The following is an 11,657-nucleotide window of genomic DNA, read 5'->3' as shown; positions in this document are numbered from 1 at the left end:
ATATTTGAAAAGATTGATTGCAATAATCTATGAAATTCAATGTGTGTGTAGGTCTTAATTTAAAGATTTTTAAAAATATTGGACGAAAATTTTGACTGTCTTGTATATTAACATGACTTGTCTATACAATAATTCAAACCTGGGACTAGAAAACCTAGCTTTTGTCTCCCCTCTTATCTGGTCCTTGATTTTCTCATGGGGAAAACGAAGGTTGAATGACGTGCCTTCTAAGCTCTACGCTGAATAGAGTTGAAGACAAAAGAAAAAGGCAACTTATAATCTTTGATAACTAGAATGACAATAGGCACAAGCCTTGAGACAGATCTGGATTTGAACCTCAGATGTTATTAACTATAGGAAGTTAGATTTCAATGAACTCAGCTATAAAACAGGACTAATCAAGAGCTATATTGAGGTCTGTTGAGGTTTAAATAAGAACGAGCCTATAATGTTCCTAGCACAATTTGTGCACATATTTTATGCTCCTATAAATGGTAGGACCATATTTTAAGGTCAAGAAAAACACAAGGCTGAGCACATGACCAGATCTAGTAATTTCCACTCTGGCACTTGCAGAAGAAAAAGGCTGAGCATATCACTGTCATTTATCAGCAGAGATGTCCCTCTGCTGTGATGAAACTGGAGCCATCGGGGTTTAAAAAAAGAACACTGTCAGGGGGAAGGCACAACATCTTGGCAAGAGATGCTTGACATAGTTTCCACCGTCACCAAACTCTCTTCCCACCCCACACCCTGCTTCTATTTAAATCCCAGGCACTCCACTGGTCCACACTGGTTTTAGCCAGTGCCCAGGCTGTCAGCAGAGAAGACAAAGGTAGCATGGCTCCGGGAGAAAAGGCAAGAGAGGAGGGGCCGGCCAAGAGTGCCCTCCGGAAGATGCGCACAGCCACTCTGGTTATCAACTTGGCCCGAGGTTGGCAGCAGTGGGCAAATGAGAACAGCACCAGGCAAGCCCAGGAGCCCACAGGCTGGCTGCCGGGAAAGACCCAGGATGAACCCCAACCTCCTAGACCAGTGATACACGCCACTCCCCACCAGCAAGCTCAGAGTGCCCCAAAATCTCTCTCCTCAAAGAAAGAGGAACAGGGAGATGGACACAGCTCAGAGGGAGCCACTGAAGTCTCTCCTATCAAAAGGAAAGAGGTGACCAAAACAGTTGTCAGCAAAGCTTATGAGCGAGGAGGGGATATGAGCCACCTCAGCCACAGATACGAGAATGATGGTGGCATGCCTGAACCTGGGCAGCCAGAGAATGACATTGACAGAATCCTCCACAGCCATGGCTCCCCGACGCGGAGGAGGAAATGTGCCAACCTGGTATCTGAGCTGACCAAAGGCTGGAAAGAGATGGAACAGGATGAGCCCAAGTGGAGGAGTGACAGCATAGACACAGAGGACAGCGGCTATGGAGGGGAGACTGACGAGAGGCCGGAGCAGGATGGAGAACAGGTGGCCACTGTCAGAATCAAACGCCCCTTGCCCTCCCAGTAAGTGAATGCAGGCTTCAGCTCCTTATACTGCTATTGAGCCCAACCAGCTCTGGGAACCCAGAGAGCGGGGAAGTACTACCAGGGTTACAGTGATAATCTCAGATGGGCAGGCGGTGAGGTCCTGTGGGGAAGGTATGATCCAGGGCTCAAAGGGAAGTGCCAAGCTCAGACATGGACCTTGGGGTCAAGAGCCAGCACTATTTTGTTTCTCCTTTGTGTTTTGAACTGAACGTTCAAGTTTTAGCCTCAACAAAGATGAAGACACCAGAGAGGGCTGTCTGCTTTGGGTAAATTTTTTCCAATCCATTCTATAATGAGTAACAAATTGGCTCATTTCTCTGCAGAGAAAAGTGCTTGCAGATAGACTGACTGGGGAAACCTTTTCCTGGTTCCGAATCAGTCTATGATATTACCGGGAGACACATGTACCCAAATAGCACCCATGGAACTCAGATCTCCGTGACCCTATAAACAGATGGGAGGCTGCTAACTTGAGAGCAGACTCTGAAGTCAGACAAACTCAAACTCAAATTCCAGTTCTGCCTCAACTGTAGTCAACAATATTGAATTATATATCTACTTGAAAGTTGCTAAGAGGGTAGATCTTAAATGTTCTCACCACACTCCCCCCCCCCCCCCACACACACACAAAACTGGTTATTTCTCTAAGCCTATTTCCTCCTTTATAAAATGATGGCCACATTAACCTTTTGGGACAGATTCTGTTGTATTGGGAGAAGTAAGTGAGATTAAGGCTGCCAAGCACTTAGAATAGTGCCTGCCAAATATGCTCAATATATTAAAGCCGTTACTATTCATATAGCTTTTATTATTATAGCAATCTTTCAAACTTTCAGAAGTTTGCCATGTTTGTAAACAGAGACAAAAATGATAATTAAAGCTAGGTAGTTGAAGTACCACAATCCTAAAACATTTAGATGTTAAATACAGACACACACACAAATACACACAGAAACTCAAGGTAATACATTTATTCAGACAAGAAACACATGCTTTATTTAAAGACAGTAATGCTACCTCTATGGAACAGAAAGTCAGGAGGGCTCACCCAACACCGCAGGGTATCAAAATATGGGAATATTCTCTGATGTGGCGAATGCTTATGACCCGCTCTGGGAACAGTAAGGTGTTTAGGCATGCTTTTGAAGTTTAATGAAACAATCGGAAAGTAAAGAACAAAATTGATTACATAATTTGACAGAGAGCTGTCTTACAGTTTGTGGCTTTAAAGGTGTTTTGAAAGAATTAGAACTGCTATATTATTGCCAGCTTCCAAAAAAATGAACAGGCAAACTTAGGTAATTATAACAATCACTCATTCCCTCATGCATTTAGTGTGCGCTGTGGGTATTTTACATGCTTCATCCTTTTAACTCTCATGATCCTATGAAATAAGAATGATCCCATTTTAAGGATGAGAGGACTGAAGCTCAAAGGGGAAGTTTACCGAGCGAGGTAGTGACAGAGCTGAGATGTCTCCACATGCAATGTTTTGAAACTAGACATTGTGCTCACTCTCATGTCATGCCTTAAGGATGTGTTCGGAGATCTGGATTTGTGCCCTACTTACATTAATATGTGAATTCATAGTCACAAATAACTATTCTATCAGAACATTGGGAACCATAGTGCAAATTCTGGCCTTGTAGATTTTGGGGTGTGCATGTGCGTGTGTGCTAGAAATGGAAAAACAGAACCCAGCAGAATAAAGACTGAGGATGGCACAATGAGCGTCTTCCTGTCAGCACAATTTGAGCACATCTCCTGTCAGGGAGATGACAACTGGGACCAATCTCCAATGCATGAACTCTTCTTCAGCACTTGTCTAAGCACTTTTCATGTTTATTCGTTTAATCCTCACAATCTTCTGATGGGGTGAGTATAATCATTACCCACATTTGATAGATGGGAGCATGAGACAAAGAAATATGAGGGAATTTGTATAAGATTGTACAGCCCATGGGATTTGAACCCAGGCATTCTGTTTCTAGACCACTACTCTAAACTGTCTCATCTGGAAGTGGGGACTCGCATACAGGACCCTTCTCACTATTGTTGAAACCAGGTGTATACCTGGACATCTTCTTAGTGTGATGGAGAGATACGTAGCTTTGAATGAAAGACAATTAGATTTGAATCATGGTTACTTTGGCAAATTCTAAGTCTCCTTGTCCTCATCTAAAACACAAATATGATAATTCATAGAGTTATTTTGATATTAATTATGTAAAGCAATGGACCCAGAAGAAGTACTTAATAGGTTGAACCTATTATCATGCAGGGGCCCAGCCCTGGTGAGCTGGTGATCCCAACCCTTCAAGATGCTAGGAGCTTGGCTCTCAGAGTTGGCCAGGGGAAAGTGGGAATTACATCTCTTCTTTCCTCCTTGGCTCCTTTCCCTCAGTCTTAGAATATATAGGGTACCAGAACATTTTATGCAGCAATGGCAGCTCAGTGTCAGCGGTAATCCTAGCTGTGCTCAGGAAGCTTCAGCAGAAGCCTAATGAGACATTTTGCCTGACGGGACCCTCAAATGCTGCTTGAGAAATGAAGGTGTCATTATGGAGTATGCCTATAGAAAAAGGGTTGTCACTTATTTTTAATTCTAAACACCATTCTTTCCCCATGTCCACCAATATGGAGAAAATTATGTGTCATGAATATTTAGGTAGAAAAAAAGAGTTTTCTTCATAGTTAAGCTGTTCTGTGGGTAACAGAAACAAATGAGTCAGGTTTGAGAAAAAGTAGAGATATTCTTTACCAAGAGTGGTTTTGCTAACTGGGGTTTCTCTATAAGAATGATTTGTATTTTATACTTTATTTTTAAAATATTTAGTCTTTTGATTGTGTAGCTATATGGCTTTTCAGTCCAGCTCCTTTAGACAAAGGAAACTGGATCCCTGCCCCATGCAGGAATGGTGAAATATTAATGTGCCAATCGCTCATTCATCCTCTCCTCCAAGTTCTAGTCAGTAACAATAACAGTATTTGAGCATGAGGGTGCCATATTATAAATAAGGGGACTGACATACAGAGACATTAAGAAACATATCCAAATCAGAGAGCTGGTAAGTGATGACGTTAGGAAGGCTGATACGAGAGCCTGTGTCATTAACCACTATGCCTGAGAGATTCTCTCAGTAGACAAGAGGCTCAAGGAATAAAATGGAGATCAAAGTGTCAGCTTAGTTAATGGAATCCTAATAATTCCTAAAGTCTAGGGTTTCGGTACAACTATACTGAGGACTTTGCTAGAAACAGAGGCAAAAGTATGGCTTTCTACTATGTGCTACCAATTCTAGAGCTTGGAACACTTCCCATGGACTCTGAGGACAGTTAGCAGCCTGCCAAGAGAATCACAGGCCTGCCTCTCAAACTTGGTTGATGACAGAACAGAGAGCAAAATAGTTGATCAGAGACGTTGACCCTGCCTTTTGAATGCCATCACCCTGCTTCTGATAAATATGACCCTGTGGATGTCATGCTCCCATTAATCAAATTGGCTACACTTCCCGTGGTAAGGGGCAAGCTGACCAATGCACAGAGAAGCAAAGTGTCCCTAGCACTTCCCCGAGAAGTTGGAAAGGGTGGCGGAAATTCTTTGCTTTACTAACAGAAATGTTACTGGGCAATGAAGAGAAACGCTCCCTCTCCAGGAGAGTCTGTGGGGTGATGCAACGAGAGCAGAGCTCCACTTTCTTCACACACATCCAAGACTCAGTTCCCCCCTAGGCCTTAGGACATTTTGAAACCGATGTTCCAAATGAAGGCCATTTATCAGAGAAAATGTTTCCAGTGCCAACGAACTCAGTTAGGTTTGAAATCTACTTTTCAGAACTTTTATTTCCTGTGGGTTTTAATCATATTTAATAATTTAACCATCTAATTATTACCCCTAAATGATACAATTATGATACATTGGTTCACATATTCTCATCACATTGCTAAACAGCCCTGTTCAAGTAAGAAAGAAACACTCAAACTGACATCATTTTTAAAGCTGACAGATAAGAAATAAATTTCAGAATTTATTTCAGTGAATGAACCTAGACTTTCCAAGATAGAATGCTTATAACGTCTAGTAGAGTTATTTACCTTGCACATAACAGGACAAGGGAAATATTTGATTGACTATAGAAAATTTGTTTACTAATAAAGAAGACACTAAGAAGGCAAGTCTGGATTAAACATTACTAACCTAAAAAATTAGTGTGATGTCAGTCTTTGAATATTACTTTGCTTTCTATAAATGTATACAAGACTGTCTTTCTAAATAAAGCTCAATCTAAACTATTATTCACATTTTTACTTAAAAAAAATACCAGGATAAGCTAGTATGTTGATTCTTATATTTATTGCCTGAGAAGATACTCAGGGTACAAGACTTTCTAATTCTGATTTAAACCTGATGCTTTCAGACTTTTTAAAAGTTGAAAATACAAAAACAATACAGAACATTTATAAGATAGAGAAAATTAAATAGTCATTAAGGTATACTTCCTCCTAGTACTTTTTTTAAAACCTTGTCTATTTTCTAATTCTTGCTTGTAGAACCAATTCCTTTCCTTTCCTTCTCTCCTAGTTTTGGGATTTATAATTTGACAATATAACAAATGGACATTAAGATTTAGAAAGTGCTTCTTTTAGAAGATAAATGTCCCTCTTCTTCATAGATTTATTACCTCACCAACCCCAACCATTATCCCAAATGACATAGAGTTTCAACACTCAGGGACTCTAAGTTCCTCATTAAAATTAGAAATACAACTATATCAAAGAAACAGAGACCCATATAACATGTAGTGTAAACAAATTACTTCTGGATGCTAATTTGAATATTTTCCTATCTTTTGCTTTTTCTGAATTATAAAATCAATATAATGCCAACATGAGAGTATTCTGTAAAAAATGACAAAAATCATCTGTCATCTGGTACCAACATTATTTTCTTTCTTTCTTTTTTTTTTGCTTTTTCTCCCCAAATCCCCCAGGATATAGTATTTTAGTTGTGGGTCCTTCCAGTTGTGGCATGTGGGATGCTGCCTCAGCATGGCCTGATGAGTGGTGCCATGTCCGTGCCCAGGATCTGAACCAGTGAAACCCTGGGCTGCCGAAGCAGAGCGCATGAACGTAACCAATTGGCCACAGAGCCGTCCCCCAACATAATTATTTTCATTTGTACACATGCTATTGATTTCTTCTGCACGGTGCATACACATTTTTTGTAGTTGGAGTTGTACCATAGCTCAAATTTGTATTGCTCTATTTTCATGAGTGTCTTTTAGTGGATATTTATTGGTTTTCATTAGTGAATATCCAGTAAGTGCCTAAAAGAGTGTCTGGCACACAGTAGGTGTCATAGATGATTTAATAAAGGATGGAAGGAATGTCAAAGTGCCCAGAAGCTCCTTGAAGGGAGACTGTTTTATGTTTAACACTAGAGGACAGAAGTACAGTTGGTGCTCAGGAGATAAAAAGTATGAGTTAATGAATCATGCTATTCTTTTCACCTTCTTCTGAGATATTTCAAGTCTCTTCTCCAGCAGGACGCCCCAGCCTCAAATGTATGAGCTTTGGGTCCTTCCGGGATAGCCTTGGACTTGTTATGGAAGACTATGCCTGCCATTGATTGCCATGGTTCCAAGGGGACAAGGTGTTTGCTCTCCTTTGATAATGAGATCAAGCAGTCCATACTCTGGGCAGCTGAACAGGGACAGTCTGTGGAGAGGCAGGTCACGACGAGGACCAGCAGAGCTGAGAGAAATCCATTCCACTTCAGTGCAGTGTAATTCCCAGCACTTTTCCATACGTATACGATTTCTTAAAGTTATAATAATTGTGAATACAGTTTTTGTACGCTGCTTTCTCCCAATTGACTTTGTCATACACTTTTGTCCATATGGCTCGGAAGAATAGTAGTGTAATATGTAGCAGCACGTTCTTGAATTCTGTTGTAACAGTGAAACAACGTAGCAAGTGTAGGACTTTTGGAAACATAAAGCATGGGAATTAATGAAAGTTCGCCATCTAGTGGATGTCACTATTCCGAAAACAATGCTAATAAAAGTATGTATGCCTCCCTATCCACATCTCTTAGTTTCCTGCATTTGGATAACCAGATTTCAGGAAGAGAGTTGGATAGTGAAGAACACCCACATCTGACCTGTTCCTAGGTTTCGAATAATGAATTGTGAGATTTGGTATAGGAAGAGCTTCTTAGTTCAGGCATGCTGCTCACATGAGCAATGTTAGCTGCTCTCCAGCTCTAATCCCAATGTTTCCAGACATGAGGCCACTGGTGTTGGGGAGACGGAAGAGTGGGCCACTTGTGAGGACAAGCAGTACAAATCTCTGACTTTTATATAGTCCAAGAGTTCATGTTTTACATGTGAAGGCAAAGAGACCTAGTGATGTTAGATATAAAATGACAGGGAAGTCTTTTAAAGACAAATTTTGCCCTTTTAAAAGTTAGGCCTGCATCTTCATGACATAATTGGTCTACACTTTCCAATGTTGTTGTTGTTTTGGGTTTTTTTTTGGTAAGGAAGATTGGCCCTGAGCTAACATTTGTTGCCAATCTTCCTCTTCTTGCTTAAGGAAGATTGTTGCTAACATTTGTGCCAATCTTCCTCTATTTTGTATGTGGGACGCCGCCACAGCATGGCTTGATGAGTGCTGTGGAGAACCCAAGGTGGCTGAAGTGGAGCATGTAATCTTAACCACTACACCACTGGGCTGGTCCCAGTTTTTTTTTTTTTTAACAAGAAAATTCATTTCAAACTGCAAGAACAAACACATACATTCGAAACATAGCTTACCCATTTAGGAGACACTGTACCTGCACGCTGAGCAGCAGCATTGCACAATGGAAAGAGCATTGATGTTAGCCTCAGATAGTCTGTGCTTGAATCCTGCCTCTGCCACTAGATTAGGGCAGCATTTCACGGTGGTTTTACACAGGCTCTGGAACTAGCTCAACTTTGGTTCAAATCCCAGCTCTACCACTGAACAGTTTTGTGACTTTAAGCAAGTTACTTAACCCCTCTGGCTTCAGTTTCACTTGTGAAGTGAGAATAGTAGTACCTCTCTCACAGAATGGTTGTGGGAATATTAACAAAAAGTACATAAAGGAATGCCAGCACATAGTGTTCAATAAATGTTACCATTGCTAGCTTACTAGTTAGCAATGTTACTAGTTATCAAATGTTTCTAAATGTTACTAGTCTTCTACCTATACAAGTTGGTATTTCTTTTGTGGTACAGCATTGATACTAGTGTAGATATGCTCTCATTAAAAATCCACATACAGGGGCTGGCCTGGTGGCGTAGGGGTTAAGTGCACACATTCTGCTGCGGCCCAGGGTTCACCAGTTCGGATCCTGGGTGTGGACACGGCACCACTTGGCACGCCATGCTGTGGTAGGCGTCCCACATATAAAGTAGAGGAAGATGGGCACGGATGTTAGCTCAGGGCCAGTCTTCCTCAGGAAAAAGAGGAGGATTGGTGGCAGATGTTAGCTCAGGGCTAATCTTCCTCAAAAAAATCCAAAAACCCACATATAAAAATCTATACACGAGTAAATATTACAATGTGCTGGAATAAGCCTTATTTGGGGGAAATAACTGAAGTCCTATATAAAGTAGATTCTCTTAATATAATCATATGATTCCAGTTCTGAAATGTTATTAACATACAACTTTAAGATACACATATTTGCATTATGTTCATGTAAGGAAGCTTTTTTCTTGAAACAGAGTTTAATATTATTTTATGGTTCTTAAAACATTACTGTTATTCACAGAGAAAATAACGTAGGAGAACACACGCCAAACTAAGAACAATGGTGGGACTGTGTAGGATTTTTCTTCTTTCATTTCTAATTCTTTTTTTTAATTAAAAAAACTTCATTTATTTATTTATTTATTTATTTTTGAGGAAGACTGGCCCTGAGCTAACATCTGCTGCCAATCCTCCTCTTTTTGCTGAGGAAGACTGGCCCTGAGCTAACATCCATGCCCATCGTCCTCTATTTTATATGTGGGACACCTGCCACAGCATGGCTTGCCAAGTGGTGCATAGGTCTGCACACGGGATCCAAACCAGTGAATCCTGGGCCGGCGAGGCAGAACATGTGATCTTAACTGCTGCGCCACCGGGCCAGCCCTTCCTTTCTAATTTTTTGTATTGTGTTTATATTTCTCTTATAATGAAAAAGTTATCAACACATTAAGATGCAAATGTGCAGCAAGTACAGAGAGAAAGCAACACTTGGGTTTTAAAACATCACTATCTTTATTCTTCACCCTCTCTCTCTTTTAGGGCAAACAGATTTACAGAGAAACTCAGCTGCAAGGCTCAGTGGAAATACAGCCCAGTGAACAACCTGAAAGGGAGATGGCAACAGTGGGCTGATGAACACATCCAGTCCCAGAAGCTCAATCCTTTCAGTGAAGAATTTGATTATCAGCTGGCCATGTCCACCCGCCTACACAAAGGAGATGAAGGCTATGGCCGTCCCAAGGAGGGAACCAAAACCGCTGAAAGGGCCAAGCGGGCCGAGGAGCACATCTATCGAGAAATTATGGACATGTGCTTCATTATCCGCACCATGGCTCCCCACAGACGAGATGGCAAGATCCAGGTTACTTTTGGAGATCTCTTTGACAGATATGTTCGTATTTCAGATAAAGTAGTAGGCATTCTCATGCGTGCCAGGAAACACGGACTGGTGGACTTCGAAGGAGAGATGCTCTGGCAAGGCCGAGATGACCATGTTGTGATTACTCTACTCAAGTGAGCCTTCAACAACAAAAGCCAGACCTGACCCACTATTGTCTTAATGCAAAATGCTAATGTAGTAAAAATTAAAATGCAAACTTCTCTGTAATAAGTTAATAAATTTTTACATAAATGACTTTTTGACATTCTATTTCTGAGGAAGTTTGAAGATTTTGAGAAAGCACACACAAAACATTTCAGAAAGCACAGAGAGTGCTATTAGTATACAATAATAGTATAAATATTTGAGATTCCACTTACTCTTTTAGGCAAAAAAAATTGGCTATTCATTGCCGAAATTATTACAGATCTTTAATTAAACAACTATTACATCTAAGAAGAATGCTGACTTTAGGTAAATATCAGCAGAACAGAACATATAATGATGTGTCATTTTTTAGAAGAAAAAAGAATTCCATTAAGTTTGGCAAAACTAAACTTAAAATTTTCTAAGAAGCTTGACTTTGTGCATTTATTTTTATCATAGCATCACTTAGAAAATAGGCACATAAATGAAAAGTTGTTTTCAAGTAAGATGTTGAAATTGCTGAAATTTCTCTGTGGGCTTGGAATTTAATAGGTTTCCAACAGGAGTTAGCTGTTCTTCTGTGTGATCTGTGCAAATCACATCAAAACAGACATCACCGGTGGTGTCAGAGGCAACACAGGAGGCGGTTATGTTCACCTCACTATGAAAGTAGAAGAGGGGTGAGAGATTCAGATTTACCTGCCTTTGTAGGACTTCTTGGAGAAGTCTGTTTTTTTCTCAAAACCTTAATGAGTCATGCTCCTTACATGTATGTCACTATACAATGAAGTAGAAATACAGAAAATTCTATGTTGAAATACAGAAATTCTATGTTTGGTGTAGAAGAATCTGACAGAATCATTGGTAAATTTGAATCACATGTGAGACTTTTATTTTCTTCATGCTCTAACAAACTTTATAAAATATTTGAAAGTCAGCAATAATAAAACAGCAATATTAGTCCTGCTAATTTGAAAAAAGTATACAGTTTAATACAATGAAGAAAAATTTCTTTGATGCTAATCTGTCATTTTTTCTCTTAATGTGCCTTATATAATTCTAAAAACAAACTGAATAGAACGTGAGATTATAATTCTTACTGAATTCAATGAAAGGTACTAAATGAGATTATAGCCCTTTGGTGTTAAATACAGAAATTAATGTCAAATTATGATACCTCTAAATAATAGACACCCATAATTAGGTATTAGGTTGAATACAAAATATGGATTAGTATAGGAATTTTCTGTTTTCATGTATGATTCTCTTTCAAACTGAAAGTTTCCATATCTTCTTAAAGAAGAAAGTTTGTACATTT

The 11,657-nt window shown here is 39.9% G+C and overlaps 1 protein-coding gene across 1 annotated transcript; it reads left to right on the top strand.

Annotated features, from left to right (window-relative positions):
* The first annotated feature begins 766 nt into the window (after window positions 1-766).
* Window positions 767-10,447, top strand: ABRA (actin binding Rho activating protein). Its single transcript, XM_001494932.5, has 2 exons — window positions 767-1,508; window positions 9,853-10,447. The coding sequence occupies exons 1-2, from the start codon at window positions 841-843 to the stop codon at window positions 10,328-10,330; spliced, it is 1,146 nt and encodes a 381-aa protein (XP_001494982.3). The 5' UTR covers window positions 767-840; the 3' UTR covers window positions 10,331-10,447.
* Window positions 10,448-11,657: the final 1,210 nt, after the last annotated feature.

This window comes from Equus caballus, chromosome 9 (assembly GCF_041296265.1).
Source record: "Equus caballus isolate H_3958 breed thoroughbred chromosome 9, TB-T2T, whole genome shotgun sequence".
In the NCBI taxonomy this organism is placed as follows: domain Eukaryota; kingdom Metazoa; phylum Chordata; class Mammalia; order Perissodactyla; family Equidae; genus Equus; species Equus caballus.
This window is presented reverse-complemented; position numbering and strand designations above follow the sequence as displayed.

What these genes read in the sequence shown, in the direction of transcription:
- ABRA (XM_001494932.5), top strand. Translation starts at nt 841, where the DNA reads ATGGCTCCGGGAGAAAAGGCAAGAGAGGAGGGGCCGGCCAAGAGTGCC. An exon ending in AAACGCCCCTTGCCCTCCCA is followed by an intron (nt 1,509 to 9,852) that starts GTAAGTGAATGC and finishes TCTCTCTTTTAG; the next exon opens with GGCAAACAGATTTACAGAGA.